The sequence below is a fragment of the Lathamus discolor genome, chromosome 3 (genome assembly GCF_037157495.1).
Source record: "Lathamus discolor isolate bLatDis1 chromosome 3, bLatDis1.hap1, whole genome shotgun sequence".
Classification (NCBI taxonomy): domain Eukaryota; kingdom Metazoa; phylum Chordata; class Aves; order Psittaciformes; family Psittacidae; genus Lathamus; species Lathamus discolor.
This window is the reverse complement of record NC_088886.1, coordinates 53345211-53373153: the sequence shown is the minus strand read 5'-3', so window position 1 is coordinate 53373153 and position 27943 is coordinate 53345211. Positions and strand designations below refer to the sequence as shown.

Below are 27943 nucleotides of genomic sequence, written 5' to 3'. Positions count from 1 at the left end.
AACTCTGACTCATCTGCCACCAGCAGGCTTTAAGGTGATAATCACCCACACAGAGTTATTTGCACATCATGTCTATCCTCTCCTGTATCTAATTATACCCTTTATAACAAACTGTTTAGCATAATTAGTGGAGTTGTGCTTTACAGAGAAAAAGACAGAAGTTATAGTTTAGAAGAGGCAACTTTTTGAAGGCATACATGTACAGGTTAGTAACTTTGGTATCTGGTCACAATAATGGACATCTTGATGCACTGATCTATGTAAAATCACACAATCATTATTTTAGCAAGTAAAATAATGTAGTTTTCAGGATATTTACATACTGTATGTAAGCATTGATTAAATTTATGACATGGTTTTGGGACTCATTAATTGTTAACACTTTTACCAGTATTTTTCCAGACATGGCTGAAAAATGTTGAAAGGGCCAGGACTGGGATCAAGAATGCTGGAAATGATCAGAAAATCTATTTTTCAACTGATAGACAACAGCAGGTACAAATGACCTTAATGGGAAAGCTCTGATTACTTTTTTTCTTTTTTCTAGTAGATGATCAGAAAGGATGTTTACTTAATGACCACTGTTTCTTTCTGTTCAAATTTTAATGAAGAGCTGCTTTAATACAAGATCCTTTGAGACAGGAATCTCGAAAAAGAATGGAGAATGATACATATATATGTGCACACAGGTAAATCTATTTTATTTTTCTTTCTTGCTTTCACTGCAGTTTTAAAAATGTTGAATAAATGTCGCTTGCAGAGGAATCTTCATATGCTGGCAGTGTTGCCTTCATACCCCCATGCCACAACCCCATCCTCATTATATACTAGGAAGAGCTTGGAGCACACAAAAGACAATACCCCCTCCTCCCATTAGTGTTTGCTGGCAGGCAAAATAAAACCCAAACTGTATTTTCTGAGAGTAGCTCCCTGTCCCCATATGGGGAAAAATTCTACTGATATGAACACAAACACTGTACTAGCGTAGACAAAAGAAGAAATCATGCAGATCCATTAAAGCAGCCACAAGCAATTAATCTTGTTTGTTTTTATGTTTTAATTGTACTTCTTTTAAATTCTCTTAGAAACCAGTATAAATTTATGGGTTCTATCCTTGCTTTACATTAATTTTGCTATTTCTGTCTTATAGGAAAGATGTTCAGAACATTGAGCATGTACAGCTATTTCCCCCCTGAGCTATTTTAGAAAAAAACCATGAGAGTACCAAGCAGAATATCACTATTTACTTGTGCTCATCAGGAAGAGATGCTCATACTTCATCCTTTCCAGGTAGGCAAAGAAATCTGTTGAATTCTACCACATATTATTCCAAGACATTTACAGTAGATTAAAAAGAAAGCATACATTTCCTATGGAATGTTAAATAGACTTTTTCTCAATTTGTAATAGACAAACGGTACTAATCACCCCAGTGTAAAATACGAAGAGGTCAACAATTCATCCTTTCAGGTCACCGTTGTTTAAAATGTATTTGAGTTTCCCTATTAAGTTTTCAAAGGCCAACATCTGCTGATGCTCAGAAATGGTAGATGTGGTGACAAAGGCTGTATGGAGCGTGAAGTGAAAACACAACCATATAGTTCATGCAACACAGTACTAAGAAACTATAGCACAATAAAACTCCAAAGACCTATTTTCCCATTCATCCAATTTCTGTTATTAATGGCAGGAATATTCCTGAGAACAGTGACATAAATGTGTTCTCTCTCATTTAGTTTCTTTTATTATTCTCATTAATAATAATAATAATTTATAAACACAAGGTTTTGAAAATAGCATATCACAATGCATTTGTAGTCATGCAAATACCAAAGGCAACACTACAGCAGGAAAATCACATTATTAAGATGGAAGGCTTTCATTTGCACATTATTGTCATTGATGCTCTTTCGCTATTTAAAGCTGCAAAACAGATGCCATGGCATTCAGCTGTTAACACTGCTCTCATTTGTAAGAAGGCTAGTTTTGGTGCCATTGAGGTTGCTGTCTAGAGCTTAACAAATCAGCATCATTCATGAACTCAAGTAAACTGAGCTGATTTATAAATTCACAGACCTGACCCTGCATCATAAGAAGTGAGACAATTTGATCCAAATTAACAGAAGCTTTTCAGTTTAGTATCAGGTGTGGCAAACTGCATCTTACTACTGTGATATTTTTATCATTGTGATATTCCCATATCACACCAGTTGTGTCTAAAGACTCTGCAAAGCTGAGGCTGCAGGGAATATTCTTTCAGCTAGCAGCAGCAGGATCCATTTCTACCTCCCTGCTTTATTTGTAATTAACTAACGTGGTATGACTGTGTGCACTTTTCTGTTATGGAACCCATCTGAGACTCGCAGCTGAGTTACTGTGCACTTAGTCCTTTCAAGTGTTTTATTTACTTAATCATCTCTTTCACTGATATAGTAGTTCTTTAGGTAACAGTGTTATGGTTTTGTTGTAGCTTAAGTATCATATTTTGGTGCTTTAATTGCATATAAGAGAGCAGATTTTGGTGAAGGAATGCAATTCTGTTTATTTTGTGGAGTAAAGCCCAGTTTAAAGGCTGCTCGCATTAGTGCAAAGATTCCAGCAGATACACTGTATTTGGTAAGCCACTTCATAAAAATGAAAACTCTTTCCATATTCTCTTTGAATTTACACATACATGCGTGAAAATTAACAGTCTTGTACCTCTCTGTTATTAGAAAACACTTTTTTTTCCTCCCCCACCCCCCCCCACCCCGAGAAGTTGCTCAACAAATATTTTCTGTGGAATGCTGTTTTAATTTTCTGCATAACTCTTAGTTTTATAGCACTTGGTTTTCATCTGCTGATTAGAACTGATCAGAAAATTTGTGGTTGAAGGCAGATGTGTTATCTGGAGTGATGGTCTCTCTGACCATGTAATACAGTTACATGTCAATGCAACAAAGGAAGGCCAATACATAGCACCTGCACCATAGAGCCCATTTTCAGAGAAACATTATCTACAACAGAAAGGGATGTTGGGAAATTAGATCCAAGAAGCTGAATGACAATGCAAAACAAGACTGGTTTTATTACTTACTACCAATACTGGAAATACTGGGTATACCTGTAGAGAAAGAAAACAAAAAAGTATAGTTAGCTATTTACTGCAGTTGGCTAAGCTATTGCATCTAAGATTCTAAACCCAATTTTCTCCTCATTTTCAGAATGTTATATCAATACATAGTTAAACCCAACTAACTGCTAATATGTATCCAGCTCTTTATCAATGCGGTCTTTAGATTTTTCAGTATGAGGCTGCAGAGACCACTAAAATGCATTGACAGATGGATATTTCTGGGACCTACACCAGCTCCCTGAACTTCATGAATTTGTTCAGAACAGTTTTATATTTCAACTAACCAGCCATTAGGTTTAATGCCCTAGATAAAAATATCAGTCATGCATGTATTACGCAGATCTAGGAGAAGAATTTAACCAAGGGATAGATGCACTGCTAACTGCTTTGACCTGCTGCTTAAATCAGTTGACACCTTCTGTTGCATTAACTGTATATAGCTGTTTGTTCCACTTTTTACCTGACAGTTATCTAAATTAAGCTGTGGAAAAGTAATGTGATTGAACAAAACAATCTAACGTGTTAGGTTGGTCATATTGGCTAAGCCATTCATTGATTTTTAAAAACTTTGTATTTATTTATTCTCTCCATTTCATTTCCTAAGCTGAATTAATGCAAGGAAACTGTTCCAGAGACAGGTGAGATTTACCAGAAAAGGTGGGGGTGCTGAGGAGTAAAACCCCTCTGCTGGATTAGCAATGTGGGATCTCATGTTGCATGATGCAGTCCCAACATGTAGCTTGTTGTCAGGTCTGCCCTGAAAGGTGTGTAGCACAAAAAAATGGAACTGAAATCTCTCCTGAAAAAGCCATTTTCTGTAGATTAAATGGCGTTGCTAATGGCACTATTACTAGTCTCTTGGGTTACAGTTACAAATTGCAGATCAGTATTTAAATCCTGGGTATTTGCATTCTCTCAGTTAAATACAGTCTGTCTTCTGTAAGTTTTATTGACTTTTGATGGTGTGCATTTTACTGCAGAAATCTGTTTCTCCATTAAACATCTGCTGTACTTCTTTCAACATCTATCTTGAAGTTCTGTCTTACTCAGAGATGGCATGGACCTCATTCTGCAATTAAGAAAACTGGAGTGAAGGAATGCCTTGTGGATAAATGATATTCACTGTAAGCAAGATTGTAAAGTCAAGTTAGGAACATTTGTGACTTGTGGTATGGCCAAGACAATGTCAAAGTAATTGCATCTGCAGAATGACTACAATAAATGGATCATTTGTGCTTCACCGTATCAGTCCTGGGGCACACGTCAGAACTGCAGCTCTCTGGTTTCATATTCTGTGGAACCTGTGGTTGGGCAGATCACTGGGCACCGCACTGGAGAAAGCACTTGCTGCTAACTAAGCCCTGCACTCAGATGTTGCTCTCAATTTTCATTATTTCTACTTCTGCTGAGATTAACATGTATTTTAAAAAAAATTAGAATCATGAGGTATTAAAAGCTAAATAAGGATATCCTTATAATAGAACAATGCTATTACAATTCTGAAAGTGTTTTTTATTTTCAGTTGGGATGATGTAAGAGAATTCTATCTGTTTGTCTTAAATGTCAAAAAGGCAATAAATTTTCAAATATTTTTCCCTGAAGTTTCAATAGCAGCTTGTTTACATTTTTGCAAGTCATTGTAGAAGTTTTAAATTAGCAGGATTCATTTTCCTTTATACACTGATGGAACCAGCACAAATATTAGATAAAATACAGATACTGTGTTCTCGCACTCATGCTTCCACTGTGAAATGCTATTTGTATTTGCTCTGGGTATACTCCCCCACTACAAAACTCTCCTACACACACATACAAATATCCTCCCCTTTCTCTCCTGAGCAGATTGTAGCAAAGGGAGAGGTTTTCCTGCAAGTCTGCTCTCCTCATTTTACTGTATTTCAAAATTTTCAATGAATTCATAGTGATAAACAGTTCCTGGGCAGAGAATAATGAAAACAAGATGCCTGTTAGCCTGAAGGGCTCTGTATTAACCTTGTAAAGTTGTCTTCAGGTTCTGTACAAAAAGCTCTTTTGCTATTTCTGCACAGTTTCTGGGTTGGTCTGATATTCTGTAACCAGCTTGATTTCTGCAATTCCAGGTATCCCTGTGTATGATGATTGGCCTTGATGGTGCACTATTTTATTTCCTTTCTGCTGAAGTCAATGAGAACGGCACTTAGGAGTTTGTCTGGAAAAGAGCTGGTTATGTAGGGCCACGAAGCAGGATCCATTAATACTGTGTGAAAACTGCACATATGATGGAAAATTATTCTTAGTACGAGTGGTTTTGTGTGATCTGGAGCTACATATTGAGGCTAACTCTTGAATTCAGCTGGGCTGTATTTGGTGCAAGTCCTTAGGTAAGGAGGCACAGGAGGTGTGATTCTGTTAGTGTGGAGGCACGTAGCGTCTGACCACACAGCCTCCTGTGGCACAGCCACTGTGGACACCAACAGGCTGCTGGGAGTCATCCCACCACTGCCAGCATTTTGGATGGAAACTGGTACGTTATATGTAATATGGATTGTTTCCAGTAAACCTGGTATTGAAATCTGTGAGTATTTTGCAGCAGTGAAATTATGTGAGCAGGTTACAGAGAGAGATGAAGAATCAGGCCCATTACCTCCCTTTATGCACAACTCTATTCCTCTAGACATAAAGAGTAAATAAACCCAAGTGATTGCATTTATGTCTATTCAGTTGTTAAACCAAAGCAATGTTCAGTCTAAATTATCTTCCAGTTGAAATCACTGGGATGGTTATTAATGGTAATAGTTTTACAGTAAGAAAATGGCAAGTGAAGCGTGCAAAGAAAGTTCAGGGGTAGCTACTGCCCCCAAAATGGCAAACATTGCAGAAGAAAGTCTCTAATACTATTTATTATTTTTTACTTGACCTGAGGGTGGTGCTTTGGTATATTACATGTTCACTGTAAGTGCATCTAAATATACATGCGTTACTTGAGAGAAAAAAAATCTGGTGTTTTCATTTCATATGATCTTCTGCATCTGCCTTGTAATTTTCTCATTTCCCCTTTTACCAGAAAGGGGTTGTTTTAGCTTTTAGCTATTAGCTACCATGTAGCTGACTATTGAGAATGGATTAAAAAGGAAATCAGATGCTAGCAAAGAAAGCAAGTTTTTTATTTCTTCTGTCGCTTATGTCAGTGTTAAATCTGTAACACAAAGAAAAAGCATTTAGCTTTTTGTGACAAGGACAACACTGCCACTTCCAGTCTCACTTCGAGGGCAGCTGTGGTCCCTCTTACCAGCAACCTCTGTGCTTGTGTGTGCTTCCTGTCAGAAGTGCATTTAATGCAGCCAGGCTACATCTCTTCCTGAGGAGGGACTACACGCGGGATGAAAGAATTATTCTGCCAGCTTGGTCTTGGGTACCATATTTCCAACAGACTTTTCTATCTCTTCTCCATCACAAGCTGAATGTGCACCCATCGTACAACAGGGATCTGGGGACAGGCTCCTGCTGCTATCAGAACACTACACCCACCCAGCTCGCAGCTCACTCACATTCAGGGAAGGAGTGTCACCAAGAGCTCAGTTGAATTATCCAGATGAGGTGAATGCAGCACAGAGACTGAGAATTAGGTATCTCTTCCTATGAAGACATGGCAGGATATGATGATAAATTATGCAGTGCAAGTTTGGATTCGTATTAATTGCTGATCAGAGCTGTGTGAGATCTTTTCTGACAAAAGAGACATCCTTATAATTGCACTCTACACCACACATTCTAACTCTTAATCAGGAACAAAATGTAGAGCTTTCCAAGGCAAAGAGTCAGAGCAGGGCTGTTAATGTCACCTCTGATCTTTTGCTGGAATGGCTGTGCTGCAGCATGACAGCACTCCCTGCAGTAAATCTTTTATCCCTTTGCAACTCCTCCACTGAGGCATGATTGCAGTATCAGATCCTCAGCAGCAATTCCCGAAGTTTTGAATTCTCTAGTCATTTAAAGCCCTGAGAAGATGGAGGAACCTAGCATCTTGCAGTCCCTCAAAGGGAGTGATTGTTATGATCATAGGAGTAAACTTTCATGTATTGCCTAACTTGTATTCAGTCAAAGTACCAGACACAGCTCTTAGGAAATTTCACTTGTATTTCATTGCAACAGCCCTGGAACTCCTGTTAATTTAGCAGTTGCTTGCTCTATAAAGATTGAAAAGTTTTCAATTTTTAGAGAAAGACCTGCTTAGATAAAGTCCGTTATCTTCCCCTTCTGCTTTCCCATCCAATATTGCCACAAATTAACGGGAGAAAATATTTAGTTACTGATTTATTGGGTAACAGCTTTAAAAATATAGATAACTTTTTATGTTGTTTTAGAGACTCCAAACCAGTATTGAATACTCTTTGTTGAGGAAACTGCCACTAAGATTGAAGTATTTTTTTTGAGTAATCCTAATTTATTGATAGAATATTAGATATTAAAAACTTCAAAAATCCCAAACTAGACCATTTTTTGAACTTTGAGTATCCTAGAACAGACATTTTGCCTTCCCACACTGCTGCTTAAGTCCTAGAACCCTCTTTAATTGCTTCTCTTCACTGTATACAGCAAAAGTAGAGTTGTTTGAAACCAATGATGGATGGCAGCAATTAATTTCCCAGCAACAGATGACACCATATCCAGCCCAAACAACCATCTCAGCAGGGGTCACACAAGCAGGTAGAATGCTGCAGAAAGATTTTTCAAATTCTGTTGAAAAAAAATCCCCAAATGGCACATTATTTGTAGCATGTTGGCTTTTAGATATGTATTTGCAATGTTTTGGTGGCCACTACACAGGATATCAAGTTGGAGGGAAGTTATTTTATCATTTGCAGGTGTCTCTGACACTTCTGCCTTCCTGAGTCTCTTGACATTACAGTTTTGCCCTCACCATCAAGTATTCTTGCCTGACATAGCTTTTGTGTAACATCTCCCTGTGGCTTTACATCCTCTATAAGCTTCATGAGCCCCAAATTAACGTGCAATATAAAATAGGAACAATAATAAGCTTTGCTGTTTTGTAACCGCATTCGTATCTTTCTTTTTTCTCTATGAAAGTTCAAAAATCATCAAGAATCAAAATTTTACATTTTAAGCATAGGTGTCCCATTCCTTCAAATTGAGATCATGTGGGATCACCTCCTCTGCCTCAGTCCTGAAGCAGGTACTGCAAAACTCCTTCCAGTTTTTAGGGAGAACAGGGCACTGGGAAAATGGGACACTGTATACTTTGAGTCTGCTATGATGGGACAGCAGGATGTGTGATCTTTTCAGTTAGAGGGATCCTTACTACTATTGGATTTCTGAACAGAAAGCCTGTCCATCCCACAACCTCTTTGCCAATTTAATTTACACTGGTCCTTCAAGATGGCTTTTTGTTAGCAAATATTCATGTGTAAAACTACAAACACGGATGATGGCAATCAGCACAATACTTGAAGTGCCATACTTTTTTTGTCAGAAGCTGTTTATGTGGCAGGTATGTTGCAGTGATGCCTTGTAAGTCTTTTCCCATCCAGGGAAGATTAAGGCTGTGTGGCTGAGACAAAGACTATACTATCAGATGTGGGGGGTAGATGTGCAGGGGGATATGACCCCCTGCAGGAGAAATTCAGTGAACTGATTGGGACTATCTGCCTAACTGTTGACTGAAAAGAACTACCAGTGTTCCCTATGTCCTGCTCAATCCTTTGTGTTGCATTGAACTATGAATTAGAAAAGCCATGTAACAGCTAGGAGGAGGTTTTCACTGAGTGTCAAGCAGTTCTAGTACAGGTTATTGGTTGTGGAGGGGCTAACAAAAAACTAGCAGGCTTTGATGGATGGCAGCCCAGCACAGTCTTAGACAACTCTGTCTGATGGAGCAAAGAACATAAGTGCCAAAGATGATCTAAACAACAGGAGGAAGAAAAGGGCTAGTGCTGTCAGACACATATGACTGCTGAGGAGAGAAGCTGTCTTGTAATACCAAGTATAGAGAAATTCAATAAGTTCACTTTGAGTGTCAAAACATATTGCAGAAAAAAACTATCTATAGAATGTGGCAGCACAAGGGAATAAATGTAATCACAGAATAGTCAATAAGATAGAGTGGAAATATAAAATAAATGCTATGCAGAAGACAAATGTGGAAATATTATTAGTGCCAGTAAACAACAGAATACTAGGTGTCTTTCACAAGCAAAGCAAAGCAAAAATGTTTTGTGTTTTCCTGAAAAACTCATGTTGACTTAAAATGAGATGGATACAAAAACCAGTCTGATACCAAGGTTTAGGCTGCACTTGAGATATAATCTAGAATGGTATTTCATGATTTGTAGCTTGAAATGGTGTACTAAGTCTTACTGGCCACAAAAAAAAAAAAAAAAAAAAAAAAAAAAAAGGTAGAAGCAGAACAGTGGAAACAACATAAATTCTAGTTGGGAAAGATTTGGAAATAGACATCAGGCTTTTTGTTGAATCTGAGCAAATTTCTAAATTCAGAGGATTTCCTAATAAAAGGATCTTTTTATTTTGTGTGGGGGAAAAAAACAATCAAGCAACCAACCCCCAACCCCAAAACCCAAACCCACCAACAAAAAAATCCCAAACAAAACAAAACCAACCAAACCTCCATAAAACCTGAGTGTTTCATTCATGCAACTGTCTTTAGCTGTATCTTATTTAAGCACACTCATATAAAAAAACCCCAAAAAACAAACTTCAAATCTCTTTAAAATGTAAATATTTTGGTCTTAGGTGGGAAAGACAGACTCTGAAAATTGGATGAAAGAAGAGTATCAAAGGGACACTATATTATACAAAGCATCCCCAGGGAATTTAAGTAATATACCAAGGGAAATTTAGGGTCAAAACAGAGAAGCCAATTTTATCAAGTTCCAGCAGCTATTTACAGAATTCACTCCTGACTAGGGAGAATCTAATGCTCCATCGCTGACCGCACGATAGAGATGGTGACATAAACACAACAGGGTAAGTGAAATTACATTGGATGTGCAGAGTTTATAGAATAATGCAAAAATTCATATTCTCCAGCATATGCAGCATTAGATCAGGAAATGACAAAAGAAATGAAGCTTTTATATACCAAAAATGATTGCTGCTGGTAGCAAGTAATCAGACAACCCACAAGAAGAGAACCTAATTTAGTTCTGACTAGAACGTAGGACCTGATTCAAGAACTAGTTATTACAGAACCACTTCTGAGCTGAAAGTCAACATAGTTGTTCAGAAGGAACAGGATGAAAAATCCACTGTAGTAATATTTAACTTTCAGAGAATAAGCAGATAAAAATGAGTTAAAAGAAAAATTAAAAGAATAGTTAAAAAGATATAATGGCAACAGCATGGAGGCAGATTAAAGTGTACGAAAGAGTGAGAATCATAACATATAACCCATATTTTTCTTTTAATTATAAAAATTAACTATCTTATGACCAACAATAACAAAACACCAACCAACCAACCAACCAAAACCAATTAAACAAAAAAAAAAAGAAAAAAATAAAACCAGTCATAAAAAAACAACACCCAATCCAAAACACCAGAAATTTGGAAAGTGTTAAGTCATCTCAGTGAAGAAAGATAGGGATTAAAAAAAAAAACATAAAATCTGTCAAGTTAAATATAAACCACAGTCTTTTGAGAATCAACTTGCTACAGACTTAAAAGTTAATAAAACCTTTTTGTTAAAATAGCCACTCAAAACACAGGAGGCCTCGCAGAGAGATGACTGGGTAGAGGGGCAATTAAGTTATTAAAGTACGGAATACTAAATTAATTGTTTTCACTGACGTTCACAACAAAGAATGCCAGAGAGATTCTCACAATCTGAGGGCGTTTCTCAACGTTTATCATAATCTGATGGTGTTTTAGTAGATGTAAATAATATCAAACTATAAGAATTGCCATAGGTGATGCTCACCCAGGAAGTGTTTTAAAGGAACTAAAATATGACATTTCCGAACTAACTATTGTAACATATAACCTATCATTTATGTCAGCCCCAGTGCCAGAAGAAGTGTTGTAATTGTGGCACCATATTTAAAAAGGATTCAAGGGCTGATCACTGTAATAACAAAATAGAAAGCGGACATTTTTATATATTGTAAAGAATTCAATTGTATTGAATTGTAAAAAAAATCATGTTGTTCTTATGTCTAGAATATTGTGTAGTTTTAGCCTCACCAAATTAAAAAATGACATTACAGAACCATCACAGATGACCAGAGATGTGGCATGGTTTCATATATGCTAAGATTAAATAGATTAGGAGTCATCATTTAGAAAATAGGCTAGAAGAGTGGGCATTGTAACTCTGTATAATCATAAACAGTATAACGGACATAAATAGGGATACATTACTCTGTTTCTTCCTATCTAAGGAGATACAGGCTTAATGATATAAAAACATTTAAAGCAAACAAAAGGAAATACCTTTCACTCACTGTGTCTTTAAAATGTGAAATGTATTGCGATAAGATGTCACTGACTTCAAGCTTACGACAGTTGGGTCTCTGCTCGGCAGCTAGCAAACACTACCAAGATGTGTGTGACTAAGATGGAGGATCCATCTCAGAAAGACAGTTTATTGCTGGCAACTGGGATGGCAAAGAAGAAAACCTTTATACTTCTTCCTGTTTGCCATGAATTCCTGCTGCTGATCGCTGCTGAAGTCAGGATTTGAGGGTGAGTGGAGTATTTATCAGCTCAAACACGGTTACATTTTTGTGATGGTATCATAATAATAGTAAAACCTAGGGAAGACTGCCTATTAGTTGCAAAAAGTTTTGATTATTGATGGAGTTGTATATCTGATGGAATTCAGTAATGTTGAAATTTGTTTTAACAAGCTTCAGGCATCCTTTTGGTGGGTGCTAATTCCACAGTTCCGTCTGGTGTGTGTTCAACTGATTGGAAATGATGTAACTGACAAAGCAAGCTGCATTTAGACAGATCCCTGATGTTCAGATGTATCTTGTCACTAGTTTAGATGATTGCTGGGGTAGCAACTGAATTTTATATAATTTTATATGTATATATATATACACACATACACACACACATATATATGTGGATATATATAACAAAGAAATATATATGTGTGCATACATATGTATGTATGTGTGTATATGTATATATAAAATATATGAATAAAACCAACTTGGTAAATCTTGCCACTTTTTCTGAACATAGCTTTAAGGTATTAATTCTGTGATACACAATCACTTTTTATAACGTGAGAAAGTGAATACTCTTACAAACTGTTTTTCCCCTGCTTTTTGGAAGTTAATTTCTTTTCTGCTCAGTAAAATTTTTATCATAATTTCATGCTCCCACACTTCATGGTTTGTTACTTGGTCTACTACTCTCACATTTAACTTGATAAGGTCCTGCTTCCTATGATATTAATTTCTGAGTTTTGATTCTTCACAGGGGCTGCTTTGAAGTCTTAGATAACATTCTGAGCATTGCACATTGCTCCGGGTATTAAACTTTTCATTCAATTGCAGTACATATCTCTGTTTCTCCCAAATAACTTTGCAGTAAATTGTTATATACTAATATTTTAAAATGAATGTTTTGCTTTTAATCAGGACAAAACTGTGGACTATTCTTAAGCTAGTAACTTCTGTCAAAAGGTTTGGTGATTTATTCTCATCTTCAATCCTTTCTTCAAAGGAATTTAAGTCTGTTATTCAGAAACATTCTAAATTATTGTGTATTTCATACATGCATGAAAGGAAGAACTGGTGCTTGTACTTGTCTTTGTGCCCTCTCTTTCAGCAACATGTTCTTTTCGACCCAGTCCTGTCCAGGACCAGGAAATGCATCTGTCAATAACTTCCTTTGGATGATATGTGTGCTGAAGTAGTGTGCCCATGGGCTGTAGAATGGTTATTAGGTGGAAACAAGCAGATACAAAACTTCCAGTTTTGACCTCACCTTCCCCCTTCAACAGAGTGATTTAAAAGAATGCATGTGAATCTGGACTGCAAGTCAACTTCAGGAAAAAAATTCTTTTACCAGCCGCTAGATCTTTAGCTTTTAGCTGAAAAAATTTGGTCTGAGAATACTTAACTTCCTTAAACAGTCAAAAAAAATGAGCAAGGGCCTCATCTCACATGTTGAGCTGAGGTTGTTTTGACACTTGAGTTAGGAAGGATGTATGAATGGAGGTGGGCACTGTGGCTGGAGCAGTACTGCAGATATTCCCACGGATTTCTTTCCTCTGTATGTGATTTTTATGTGAAGGGCCTAATTCTTCCATTCGTTAGCCCTTTCTGTGCAGTGTCACAGGATTTGTCTATGGATACAAATATGCAGTTCTTATGCAAGTTATTTACAACTATGTGAGAGCACAGATATGTATACTATGACAATTAACATAATTTGCAGACAATATGTAGACACAACACAATTTGACACCTTGTCCAGTTATATGCACTGAGTCATAAAGACATGACAAACTTTTGCCGGTATTAATCTTCCTTCAGAGTCATAATATGGGGGAGAATTCTAATGATGAAATAACCTTGTTTTATAGAACTACTTACAGATATTAGCAGTGCCCTTAGGTATAGGCAGATAAGAACCAGGACTCCATGGTCGGCCCTGGTAATTCTTCTTGCATTTTCCACAGTCTGGGCCAGTTGTGTTATGCTCACATTCGCAAAGTAGTCTTTTGTTTTCTTCTTTACAGCCAGTAGCATGAAGGTTGCACTTACACCTATTTTTAAAAGGCAAAAATAAAATAAAATAAAAATTAATATTATTTAGATGTGAGTTTACGATTAGGTTAAGTCTTAGTAAGCCATTGGAACTATTCTATTTCTGTGTGTTGTGTCTGTATTATTGTTTTAGCATGGTTTACAAGACATTACTCAAATAGCATGTTATAATATCTTCAGCTCTCACAGATCTAAAAGCAGTAATTTCACCAAGACTCCAAGATGCTGAATCTTTTCTTATTTTCACTAACACAGCTCCACTGAGATCAACTGAATTATTCATAATTTTCACTACAGATAGGACTATAATCTTGCAAAAATTCAAGAGTTACTATTCTGAGGAACAAAACAAGACTTCAGCTCATGTCCTTAGAGAATCTGGCCCAAATTAAGATCCAAGTTAGGCCCCTGGAGTCTGAGAAAACAGACTTCAATTAAACATTCTCTGCAATGCCACACTTCAGTAGAAGGGAAGCTCACTATCATGGTGTTCTGCCATTCTTGTTCAGCAAGTACTTTCTTGCTCAGAAAGCAATTTTTTTTCTCTACTTTAATTTGATATAGTTGTAGGAGCTGTAGGACAGAGGAAACATTTTAGTAGGCACATTTAGCTTTACTTAGTAAAGAACACTTAATAGAACCTTGCAACAAGATCATTAGCTAAACAGATTCTGCATCTGGTCTTAGAACAATTTTGTGTTCCTTAAATTCCACTTTTTCCATGAAACGAGGTCACTTACATTATGGGATGCTGGTTTCTTGAACACTAAGGTGTTGTCACCTCTTTCCATCCCTTTCCAATAGATAACAAACCCAGCTAAAATCTGTTTTTCTTTGGGGCTGGGGAGAAAACTAATATATTCAACAGCCCTGTCTGTTTTCCTAATGATTGTACATTTAGTGATGTAAAGGGTTCTCATGTAGGCATTTGTCACCTGTTCCATATAGTGACCAATAATTAAAGCAAAACAACACATGGAATAGCCAAGTGGAAATTAACAGCTGTCAAACTGACTTCCATTTGGCAGGAAAATGACCTGAAGCAACTGGCCACATACATATATATATCCCCAGGGTAAAACAAGCTTGCAGTTGTCATAAGTGGCTGCTGGAGAAAATCCACAAGAATCTGTAATAGAGTAGATGGTGGAGCATTCTCCTCAATGCTAGAAATGAGACAGATGAAAATGCTGTTATTTGAGCAATGCTCATTCTAAAGAAAAAAGAGGTTCAGATCCTTTTAAATGGAAATTACCAAAATGTATTCAATATGCTAGACAAAAAGTGTGATCGTTTCCAAAATATTAATGCTTAAACACTACATCAATTGTAAAGTAAATTTTCAAAGATTAGCTACTGCAGAATGAAAGATGCCTGTTTGGGTATTAGTAGATGAGATGTGCTTATTCATATACAGATTGAAGAGTTTGGTGAATTGCACTGCTGTTAAAAAAAGAGTGATATGTGATTTTACTGTCCACAAGAAGATGAAAATGGAAGACTCCCAAACAGGAGAGATAATAATGACAAGACCAAAAAAGTAGATAGAGAATCAGAACACAAAAAAGCTGGAAGGACTGTGGACAGCATGGAATCACTAGAATAAATGAGACAGGAACAGACAAAATTTCTTTCAGGGGGAGATTTGTGTTTTGTTGGAGGGACTCATCAGTGTCAGAGGCAGCAAGTGTTCTGAGGAAAAGCCGTAGTTCCTACTGCTCTGAAAGGAGCTGCAGGCTAGAATGTGAACAGAGGTGAGAAAAATAAGTGTAGGGTATATCTGCTAATTGCTGTAACTGTGCACAGCTCTGTTAATAAGCACCTGAAAACAGAGAACTGTGTCAGAAAAAGATTGTGTCAGAAAACCTTGTGCTAAGTCCGTTTGCACTTCTTAGATGCTGTACTTGCCATATGCTCCTGAAGAGATAGACTGACCTTTCCTCAATTTTGCTTGCACGGTTAAAAGTCTTGGGCAGACTCTGGCCTTATATATCTTCCTCTGCTTCCACCCAGTCCTGTCCCATCCCTCTTCATATATATACAAAACATATGCATGTATTTCTATGTATGGATGCATATGTGCATGCACAAACAATTCCCACAAAACTCATGCATATTGATTTCATTTCCCCCATTCCCTAATTCCACTGTGATTCATCTCTTCATAGGCTGCCTCCTCCTTCTCCTTATTTCCCAGGCAAGAGAGCATGGAATACATCTAGTGATGTTCTGGTGCCCAGATTTTTAATTTCTTAGCCCAAGATTGCTGCAGAGGAAGGGCTTCTTAGCCCAGAGCTGTGGCTTCATGCCACAGTAGCTATTCTGTGGTTCACATGGCAGGGCTGTTTGTACCAAATACGGGCAAGTTTTCACAAAACCAGCAAAATGCATTTTCTTGTGTAAGTAGTTGGTTACCTTCTGTGAAATTTTAAAATGCTATTTAAAGATTTGAAACAATCAGCCCTCATACAGGCATTCAGAACAAACACACACAAAACAGATAACTTAGGGACATCTTGGCCACCTAGCTTGCTAAATGGAGGAGTTGTTAAACGGCCCTTTCTGCTCTAAACCAGTAGAATAATCACAGATTCATTCAATCAGTGCCTTTTTGCAAATCTCCAAAATGCTACACAATGCCATAAAATTCCAAATAATACTATTTTAAGAGAAACAAGAGCAAACTCCCTCCAAATATGCCCCCCCCCAAAAGTAAACAACCTCCTCCCCCAAACCACCAACAAACCCCCCCAGCAATGGGGAGAGAAGTGTAGCCTTCTTGGAGTATGACTTAAATTAAATGGGAGAAAACAACAAATCTGATCACTGCAAAAAAAAAAAAAAAAAAAAAAAAAGACTGATCAGATCTTATAATCAGATATAAAGGACTCATCTAACACCTTTGTAAGTAGAGGATAGTCAAAACCTAACATTAACATCCAAGCAAAAAAAGAACTGACAATGCTGAATAATCCTAAAACCCCATGAGAATAATTAAATTTTGCTGTGTGCAATTTCCCAAGAGAAGAAAATAGGGAAAAATGTGGTCACTGGTGTTCTAGAAGATTAGCTAAAGATCAAGGTAAAAAAATACATTTATATTAAGAATTTCAAATGTAGTTAATGAGAGTGTCATGGTTTAAGCCCAGCTGGTAATTCAGAACCACACAGCCACTCACTCACTCCCCTTCTTCCTTCCCCCACTCCCAGAGGGATGGGGAGGAAAATTGAAAGAATGTAGCTCCCACGGGTTAAGATAAGAACAGTTCAGTAACTAAGGTATAACACAAACCCACTACTGCTACCACCAATAATCGTAATGATAAGGGAAATAACAAGGGAAGAGAATACAACTGCTCACTACCCACCGACAGACACTCAGCCCAACCCGAGCAGTGATCTAGCCCTTCCAGGTAACTCTCCCCAGTTTATATACTGAGCATGACGTGCTGTGGTATGGAATACCCTTTTGGCTAGTTTGGGCCAGGTGTCCTGTCTCTGCTTCCTTCTGGCTTCCCCTCTTCCCTGGCAGAGCATGAGACTCAGAAAGCCCTTGGTCAGAGTAAACATTACTGAGCAACAGCTAAAAACATTGGTGTTATCAGCACTGTTCCCAGGCTGAAAGTCAAAAACACAGCACTGCACCAGCTACTAAGGAGAAAAATGACTGCTACTGCTGAATCCAGGACAGAGAGCTAGTTCAAGTGAGCACGAAAGGAAATGTTAAACATACCCCAACAAACAAACACAAAAGGTCAGATAACGCGTGGCAAAAACATTACCTCTGCTGTCTTAGTGTATCCGCAATATAAAAGTTGGGTTTGGTTTATGATCATTAGTGTTACATAAGTATGAAAAATAATTTATGGATTAATTAAATTTGAAGAGATTAAATTTGAGTTGTTGCTGGTGTTAGTAACTATGCATAGGGAGCAAAAGAGCAGAAGCATAAGAAGAAAAAGACATTCAGAGGAGTGAACCAGAGGTTCTGATTCTCATCTCGCACCAATTTTTTGCTGAGGTCACTTCACAGATCTTGGAGAGATTAATCATGACTTCACAGCAAATGAAGAACATAGCTGAATACTGAATTGAGTGTGCAGACACTCATACAGACAGTGCTAAAACTTAAAGAAAAAGCATCTGTGGAAAGCAAATTGAACATAAGTTGGAGGGTACTGTGTCTGGGGAAAACCAAGCTGATAACCACATTCCATGGTGTGTGTGGAGAGGCATTTTTACTGGAACAGGGAAATGATATTTTGTGTACGTCTGGTTTTCTAGGGAGGCTGCACTTGGAATTGGGCAATCTGTCCCAGGGACCTCATCAGAGTGCATGTATGGACAATCTCAGAGACTTCTGCAAAGAAGAGAAATGCCTGTTGTGCTCAAGGGATAGACTCTGGATGAATAAAAGAGGTAAATGCGCATAGTGGGGCTGAGAGATGACTACAGTACGATAAAAGGTACTTCTTTTTGCATGATAAGCAGTAAGGAAAATTGAAATATTTAAGGTTGCAGTCTGCTATGCAAGACTATTTACCTAATAGTACCATCCAGACAGGCCATGAGAGAACCACTCTTGTGATGAGATATTCTGGCTTGTGAGCAGTGCAAAACCAAAGCAGCACAGACTGGACCATAGGCATCTCAGGTAGCTGAGAATCAGCTGAGCTGCTCTTGCAGGGGGGTTGGACTAGATGATCTTTTGAGGTCCTTTCCAACCCTTGGGATTCTGTGATTCTGTGACCTGGTAGTTGACTTTGGCTCTTGTCATATCACTGTTAGGATGTGGACATCAGCTTCCTACGGAAGACTGCCCAAGTTCAGAGTCCTTCATCTGTCTCACCTCTTTTTCTAAGGAAAATTACCTTTCTTCTCTGCTCCAGGGGTAATATTTTGTTAATTTATGTGAATATATAATCATATAATCATAGAATAGTTAGGGTTGGAAAGGACCTTAAGATCATCAGGTTCCAGCCCCTCTGCCATGGGCAGGGACACCTCACACTAAACCATCTCACCCAAGGCTTTGTCCAACCTGGCCTTGAACACTGCCAGGGATGGAGCATTCACAACTTCCTTGGGCAACCCATTCCAGTGCCTCACCACCCTTACAGTAAAGAACTTCTTCCTTATATCCAATCTAAACTTCCCCTGTTTAGGTTTTAACCTGTTACCCCTTGTCCTGTCACTACAGTCCCTGACGAACAGTCCCTCCCCAGCATCCCTATAGGCCCTCTTCAGATACTGGAAGGCTGCTATGATGTGTCCACACAGCCTTCACTTCTCCAGGCTGAACAGCCCCAACTTTCTCAGTCTATCTTCATATGGGAGGTGCTCCAGTCCCCTGATCATCCTCATGCCCCTCCTCTGGACTTGTTCCAACAGTTCCATGTCCTTTTTATAATGATAAATTATTACTGAAAATCCTAGGTGAAGTTTGTAATTTCTTTAGACACTTGCTTGGAAGGGCTATTCCTAGCTGTTCCTGCTTTAAATCTGAGAGAGTAACAAAAGCCTTAATTAGATTTACATAAAAAGCACATTAAACAAAAAGTGTCATATAGTCTTTGTAGATCCTCCCATTAGGAGAACATGGTCACTTTGGCTGCATGTGTAATAATGGAGAAGTTCTGAAAACCTAAAAAACTGCTTCCATAGCCTGTGTACTGAGTTCCATATGATAATACTTCATGCCTGTATGGTTTCTTGAAATCCAAAGAAAAAAGTCAAAGTGTTTTACAAGGTAAAATTCTGTACGCATGGCCAGCAATTACTGGGTAGCAGTGGGTTCATAGCAGCTGTTTGGCACATCAAGGGACAATTGAGGAAGCTGTAATAAGTACACCAGTATAGAGAGTACAGGTTAAGGTATGGCAAATGTATGCTGCAGCTTTTGCACTGCACTGTCAAAGAGCTTAAGGGCAAAAAAAAGGATAAAGCAAATGTTAAGGGTAAGGTGCAGTTCTGAGATACAGTGTACACTGACCATAAATGGCATTGCTGGGGTCTAATGCTTCATACATCCTTACAATGAATGCCTGAAGACCACGATTATAAATATCAACAACTCCCCGAGCAATTAGGTTACCTATAGGGAGATGCAGGCCTTGAAACAGCTTTCTACCTGAAAGGAACAGTTGTCTGCCTGGTTTATCCACTGACAGTTTCTCCAGACTTTCCTGTGTTGATTGTTGTGGGAGTGGCTCTGTCAGTGTCAAGCTCATGGAAGCAAACACCATGTACACACAATACTTGTCTGCATTTGGAAACTTCCATCCCGATGTTTCCACAGCTCAGCTGATATCCACCTTTCCAGTTCAACTTGTGAGGACTCTTTGCTACGCAGGCTGGTTATAGCACATGCAAGAACACATTTCCCTCTAACGTGGAAATTTAATTTTGAACCACTGGAGATTGATATTGCTGTCCAACACTATAAACTCTAATTGTGTGGGAGAATAAATTTGTTTTTCTGACCACTCATCTTTGACAGACTCATTATTTTGTCATAAAGCAATTGAAATGATATTTTTGGCAGTTACATAAGGCGCAGGAAGCACTCTGGTGTGTTGAACGAGCAGTGCTGTTGTAGTGGGAGCAGGAGCCCCAGGCGTGCTGCATTCCTCACAGACTCTATTTACATACAGACAAGTGACATTAAAATGCTGTAAATATCACTAAGGTAATTGCTAATAGTGTGCTGATGCTCTTACATGTGAGTGCCAACCAACAGACTTGGTGTCACTTGGGGGGTTCATTTATGTTGGAGAGATCATTCATGAGAAAGAAAGACAAGAGAAGCTCTTTGATGCATATTTAACAACTAGCCATATGTTCCTCACTTAGATACATCTTTGGATCATTCTAGGTCATCACCAAAGTTTACAAAATCAACTTAAAAACAACTTGTAAGCCCTCTGCACAGACTTTTCACTTTTACATGCCACAAGTCAGCTCTTTGCTGTCAGGTAAGTAAAGCCTGAACTTGCAGAGGAGTTGGCATGTTTGCCCTTCACATTACTGCCCACACAACTTAAAATATCACTCCCACACGCTTTTAATTAGGCATTTTAAAATTCTATTAGCAATGTTAGGAGCCTTAGTCAGCTCCCCAGTGCTAGCAACTGCTTCCAGCACCTTGTTACACTTGTCCTAAAGGACTTGGCTGTGTTTAGCATGACATCAAATATGTTGAGGCTGTCATTACATTATGCTTCGCAAGTTTACTAATGAACTTGAAGCAGCTTCACCAGTGGGATTTAGTTTTCTAATATAATGTAGACAAAGACAATAATTCCATATTGCAAACACATTGTGATACCTTAGCCATGAAGGCTGAAGAGATATAGGTTGAGAAAGTGAAAATTAAAACATAAGCAGGTTTAAAACATACCACAAAATCTTTGGGCTAAAACCAGCTTTGCATCTGAAAAAATAATTTTTTTTTTCAGGTTTTATGAGGATTTTTTTGTTATTTTTCTTTGACACTTTATGAGACAAATTCATCATAACTGGAGAAACTGTACTGGTAAGTGACAAAACTCTTGCACCAATGATTATACAAAGTAAGCACAGAACCACAGAATCAACTCTGTTGGAAAAGACCTTTAAGATCAAGTCCAAGCATTTCTCCAGGACTGCCAAGGCCACCACTAAACCATGTCACTAAGGGCAAACTGATCCCTACTCAAGATGTCCCCTTATGGCTGCCCCTCATGATCTCCACTTGCAGCCAGCTCTCATCTGCCCCCCATAGTGGTCCACACTGTATAGCCGAACCCTCCATTGCTGCTCCTCACACCTCATGGCTGCCCCTGCTTTTCTCATATGATTTTCCCTCAGGATCTCTCCTCATGGCCAAACCTCACATCCCATGGCTGCCCTTGCTCTCCCCTCATAATCTCCTCTCATGACCGCCCCTTCTTTTTCCTCACGATATTCCTTCAGGGCCGCCCTCCATCTCCCCTCATGATCTCCTCTCATGGCTGCCCCTTCTCTTTCCTCACAGTCTCCCCTCATGGCTGCCTCTCCTCTCCCCTCACATTCTTCACTCATGGCCACCCTTCCTCTCCCCACACAATCTCCCATCATGGCCTCCTCCTTTCCCCTCATGATCTCCCCTTATGGCTACACCTCACATCCCATGGCTGCCCCTCCTCTCCCTCACATTCTCCACTCATGGCTGCCCCTCCTTTCCCACACAATCTCCCCTCATGATGGCCCCTCATCCCTCATGATCTCCACTCATGGCCACCCTTACTCTCCCTTCATGATCTTGTGTCATGGATGGCCCTCCTCTCCCCTCACAATCTCCCCTCATGACCGCCCCTTCTTTTTCCCTCAAGATTTCCCCTTATGGCTGCCCCTTCTTTCCCACCATGGTCTCCCCTTATGGCCTCCCCTCCTCTCCCCTTATGATCTCCCCTCATGGCTGCTTCTCATCTCTCCTCATGGCCTCCCCTTCTTTTTCCCTCACAATCTCCCCTCATGGCCGCCACTCCTCTCACCTTATGATCTCCCCTTATGGCCACCCCATCTCTCCCCTCACAGTCTTCCCTCATGGTCACCCCTCCTTTCACCTCATGATCTCCCCTCATGGCCTCCACTTCTCTCCCCTCATGATCTCCCCTCATGGTCACTACTTTCCCCTCAAGATCTCCCCTCATGGCTGCCCCTCCTCTCCCTCATGATCTCTCCTCATAGCTGCTCCTCCTTTCCCCTCACAATCTCCCCTCATGGCTGCTCCTCATCTCTCCTCATGTCCGCCCCTTCTTTTTCCCTCAAGATCTCCCTTTATGGCTGCCACTTCTTCCTCTTCATTATCTCCCCTCATGGCCTACCTTCCTCTCCGCTTATGATCTCCCCTTATGGTTGCTCCTCATCCTCCCTCATTGCCATCCTTTCTTTTTCCCTCAAGATCTCTTCTTATGGCTGCCCCTCTTCTCCCCTCATGATCTTCCTTCATGGCTGCTCCTCCTCTACCCTCAAGATCTCCCCTCATGACTGCTCTTTCTCTCCCCTCATGATCTCCCCTCATGGTTGCCTCTTCCTTCCCTTCATGGTCACCCCTTTCTTCCTTTCATGATCTTCCCTCATGGTCGCCCCTACCTTCCCCTCAAGACCTTTCATAATAGCTCTTCCTTTTTTTCCCCTCACGATTTTCCCTCATGGCTGACCCTCCTCCCCATATGATCTTCCCTCATGGCCATCCCTCCTCCCCTCTCACTGTCTCCCCTCACGACCGCGGTTCACACCTCATGGCCATCTCTCCCATGATCTCCCTTCCTGGCCACCCCTCGTCTTCCCTCATAACCTTCCTTATGGCCACCCCTCCCTCTCCTCATGATCTCCCCTCATGACTGCCACTCTCGCTCATGCTCACTCCTCTCTCTTTACCTCTTTCTCTCCCTCTGACTGACGTACCGTATGTGCCCCTTGTGTGGCAGGATGCACTAGCTCCTGTGTTCTCCACCTATATGGGACGACTTTAGACTCAAATTCCTCTGTTCCAAGCCCAGGTTCACAGCTGAGCAGGGAAGTTGCCCTAGAATTGCCCCACATCAGGGATTTCATAATGAAAATACTTAGATAAGTCTGTTTTTCTTTTAAATCTCTCTAACAAAAGGAACATCTTTTCAGAGAAGCTCACAGTCTCACAAACACCACGTCTGATGAATATTACTATTAATTATATCATAGGACTTTTCCATGATATGTAAAAAACACAAAGTATGCTGGTCCTTATCTCAACTTGCAAAACTTCATAGATGTCTACACAGCTTTACTATTGAAGGAGATATTGTGGGGATGAAAACAAATATAAAGGACACTGTTGTGAAGAAATAAAATGATTGCCAGCCAATTTATTTCTTTGAGGGTGGAACAGACAATGATAACACACACATAAAAGAGGTAATGAGATAATTACTGCAATCCAGGCTACCAGTGCTCACTGCAGGGACTACCTATCTGAAGAAGTTCTGAGCTAAAAGGGTTGGAAAAACTAAGGACAGTCAGCAATCACAAAATGACATGGATTGCTGGCTGCAAGCAGGTCTGCTGAACAAATATTGCAGCTCACATGAAGTAGGAACATCAGTTCTGGTTTTTATTCAGTATTTTTTGATCCATATGAACATGTCAGGTCCACGTTGCTCCTGGACCCAAGTCCAAAAAAGGTACTACATCTTTTTCTGGAAGTTATGAATAATACCCCTGTGGTCTGCTGGTAAAATAGCCATTGTAGTGAGAATAATGAAATATGAGTCCTCTCTTTCATCTGTTTATTTCTGGAAATACATTTGGTCACCAGTCTTTTTCCCTGTCCCTTTCCCTGAATTTATCTAGTACATCATAATCTCCCATAAAAAAAAAAAACAAAAAGAAAGATTCCTTTGTGGAATGAGGCTACATCAATAATAAAGGATAATAATAAATATAACTTTGTATAGGTAGATACATTATTCTTTCATTTGCAAAGCGAGGACTAATGTTGGATCAGGTTTTTAAGCCTCTTAAATCTGTAAGTAGCTTTGTGGCTAGAAAAGAAGTTTAACCTGCACTCAGTAATCCTGCTGTACCTTAGTACCTTAGAATCCAGAGATTTACAGAAGCCTCTTCAACTTTATACTTTACTGTTTAGTTTTTGCTGCTAAATTTGTGAGGAAATTGAATTAGATTCCCACAGGCAGTATGGAAAATTGGGGGAAATAGCTTCTCATTCTCCCTCTGCTGAATATAATATAGCTAGTGGGGAACAGCAAAATCCAGGCACAGAGAGCATGTTTGCTTTGATTTTTCAGTGGCCTACTTCCAAGCAGTTTGGAGAGCTTGAAATTTAAAAAGAAAATGAAGTCCAAAAGGTCAGCACAATTCCGCTTCCCATAGGAGCAAGAAATCCCCAGGACTCACAGAAAGCATGCAGGGCATTGCCCACTGTTTGCACTAAGCCAGCCCAACAATATAAGTACGTAAGTGCTAAATTTAAATTTTAACACCTTTGTAAGATTTATTTTGTTCACATGCTAGTAAACTTCCCTATATATTCTGATTATTTAAATGGGGACTACTGTCAAGATAAACACTGGGCAATATGAACAAGAACTGCATGATCATGCTGATCAACTAATATCTTGTCTTTGATTAGTACACTGTCTGATTGATGCCTACTCTTTTCCTTTTGAAGCCAAATGTTAGGGGGGCAGGTCCTTTTGGCTTCGCTGCTCCTTTTTCCCTACCCCTTTCAGAGAGAGGGCCACAACCTACCTTACCCTGCCAAATAAACTGTGTTTCTGAAATGCAGTGGTTTACTAGATGACATTCTTCCAAACAAACTGAACATGTTTACAGGCTTGATCAGCAACGCTTAGAACTCAAACTTAGAAAGGCGGATACAGAAGCCTATTAAACCTTTTAAAAACACTTCAGTATTTCAGCATTTGAAACCGTTCTGATTTCTTGGCTAGATAAAAATGTTACAGACCAACAGATATGAAAATACTCAGACTTACTTCAGTCTCCTATGTCCAAAAATAATATAGTGATGCTTATGCCTAGTAGAGCAGAGCAGCTAATTCTGAGTTGTTTCAGTTCGCCACATAAAAAAATGCCTACCCTTAATATTAAATACTTAGATACACCTAGCCAAGTGGAATGGCCAAATGCATTTTCTGATTTTCATTTCACATTCTGTAAGTGTTTAAACTGAAATAAATGTCTGAAAATATAGCTGCTGTTAGCTGCTGTAGAGAACTAACTTCCACCCTCTTCCCAAATATTCACATTTTTGCTTTTTGTTCAGATATTAGTTTTCATGGGAATGTGTCGACAAAGAGAGTGGCTATAAAATCTGCTGGAGTTTGCCAGCAGCATTTTCCGCAAATAATTTCACCCGTGAACACAGTTTGCCAGGTTCTTAGCTGATGTAAATCCATCTGGCTCTAGTAGAATCAATGAATTTATGTTAGTTCACACTGTCTGAAATGTTGCCTAATTTGTTTCCAGCTTTCATTCATATTATCCTAGGCTTGGTGGCTGTATTTTTAGATAATGTCAGGTAATATTTTTATCATTTTGAATGGCAGGCCCAAGATCTTGAACAAGCATGTGGTGGAAACAGAGCTAGTGGAGGATATGAAGTCCAGCTATTATGCATTTTTAGGGACACAGCTGCTGTGAAGGTAGTATGCTTCTGTTTTACACTGTTTCCATGCATCTGTTTTGCTCTAATCTTTTAACCTCAGAAATAGGAAACTTTTCATATCTACACAAAGGATGTGGAACATGGCAGCCATGTCTCTCCCAAAGAGGAAGCAAAATTTCTTGTTAAGGTGAAGATCAATAACGAGCATTTCTTCCAGTGCTACCAACTGACCATTTAACACTAGTGATTGTTATTGTAGGTTCCCCAACTAACACTGAAGGGAAAAAAAGCAGTGGATGTAAACTCCAAGTACATTCATGCTACAATTAGTTTTTCTTTTTGCTTCTCTCCCACTTGAAAATTTCCTTCTTTCCTTGGAATCCCTTTGGTCTCACCTACTAAGGTGTACTTCACACAGCAGTCAATGTCTTGATACACAGATGGGATGGAACTGGCAGGGTGGGAAGTACATCTGTTGCTTAACACAGCTTAGGCCTTTTGAGTTGTCACAATATGTCACATGGGTTTAATTGTTTTGTTCTAAACATTAAGAAAAACTAGGAAATGTTAAAAACCTGAATATTCTCAGCTACCCATAATATTGTGCATTAGAGAAAGAAGGGCTACTGGGACAAAATGCAGGGCTGTCTCCATCAGCTGGAATAATGCAGTACCCAGTTATTATCTGCCTGATGGTGCAATGCTGGCAGAGATTTGAATGCTGCTCATTGCCATCAGGATATTAAGATAACAAAGTTTTTGTTCACTTTTTTTTTGCTGCTGTCTAATGTCCTACTTAGCCAGCCTCAGTTTGCCATCCACTGGGCAGTAAGTTATTATCAACAGGTTGATACACACCAAGAGACACCCTAGATACATCTTCTATTTTAATCACTGTAATACCACCAGGCAGAATTTAATCACACCATCACAGCAGCTGTAAAAGCCTTCACCACAAACTGCTAGATTGTTAAGAAAGTGACAACACAAACCTCAGATGAAAGGTGCGGCAATGTATCTCTGCAAAGTTTGCTAGCTTACAGATGTAAAAATTAAAGTTTAAAAGTCTTTAGGAGTGTTTCTTTTCTTTTATCCTGATACAAAAGTGAACGTTAGATTTTAAATTCCTGGTATTGCGTTAATGTGCATCACCACTTTTAAGTTTATTAAGAGACCGATTTTTCTGGGTTTAATTTAATTAATACCAGTCTTACACCTGTTCAGTAGCAATCCCAAGAAAGCTGCTCTCAGATGCTAGTGATTACACCAAACTTCCTGTCTTTATTTGTAAGTAGTATTTCTCAGTATCAGCTGCCAGCTGGTACCCTGAATCCTTTTTCCCAGCACAACACTGAAAAGGAACAATTTGTTGTGTGGGAAATCTAGAATTGTGGTCATTAAATCACCATCCAAGTGAACATGCTTACAATGCCATTCAAAAATGTTGCTGACCTTTCTGCAATAGGAGAAATTTTATTTGCACATGCAGTGATACCCTAATTGAGCTGTTAGAAATTTGCATTTGTGATTAATGTTGGACAGACCTGGCCAAAGCAGAAATATCTTTACTTTAAGCTTAGAGAAAGACTCAGGGTATAGCACCTATTATGTCACAGTAAGGAATGAAGTCTTTTCATGAGCCATTGTCAGGGGAGTGGTGTTTCTGCCACATGAGAAAGAAGCAAGGTTAATTTCATACTGATTTCAATAACTTTTTGTGGGGTATAATAGAGAAAAGCAGCATAAAAATATCCATGGTGTGCACAGAATTCAACACCAGGGAAACCAGCTCTGTGAAGCAGTATATCTGCTGCTCTTTTCAAAAGATTTTAAAGCATTTCTGTTTAAGAGACCTCCTATGGACTCATTTAAAGGCTCAAATATGTCCCTAGGAGTTACTGCTGCAGGGACAGTATATATGGAAGACCAGCATGTGTGCTC

General features: G+C 39.1%; 1 protein-coding gene and 2 long non-coding RNA genes across 5 annotated transcripts in view; 2 read left to right on the top strand and 1 right to left on the bottom strand.

The window, feature by feature from the left end:
• The window catches only part of NTNG1 (netrin G1), a 160481-nt gene that overhangs the window by 48532 nt on the left and 84006 nt on the right, over positions 1 to 27943 (bottom strand). For all 3 annotated transcript variants that reach the window (XM_065675228.1, XM_065675226.1, XM_065675227.1), the window contains exons 4-5: positions 13681 to 13853; positions 3077 to 3103 (exon numbers count right to left, since the gene is read on the bottom strand). In XM_065675228.1, coding sequence (XP_065531300.1) covers positions 3077 to 3103; positions 13681 to 13853 — 200 coding nt within the window. The remainder of the gene's footprint in view (positions 1 to 3076; positions 3104 to 13680; positions 13854 to 27943) is intronic.
• LOC136012236 (uncharacterized) lies at positions 231 to 11720 on the top strand. The gene is made up of 4 exons (XR_010611631.1): positions 231 to 495; positions 612 to 689; positions 1151 to 1290; positions 11652 to 11720. It is a non-coding gene; the product is annotated as an uncharacterized LOC136012236 (long non-coding RNA).
• Positions 11716 to 26018, top strand: LOC136012238 (uncharacterized). Its single transcript, XR_010611633.1, has 5 exons — positions 11716 to 11812; positions 18139 to 18273; positions 21312 to 21388; positions 24663 to 24830; positions 25944 to 26018. It is a non-coding gene; the product is annotated as an uncharacterized LOC136012238 (long non-coding RNA).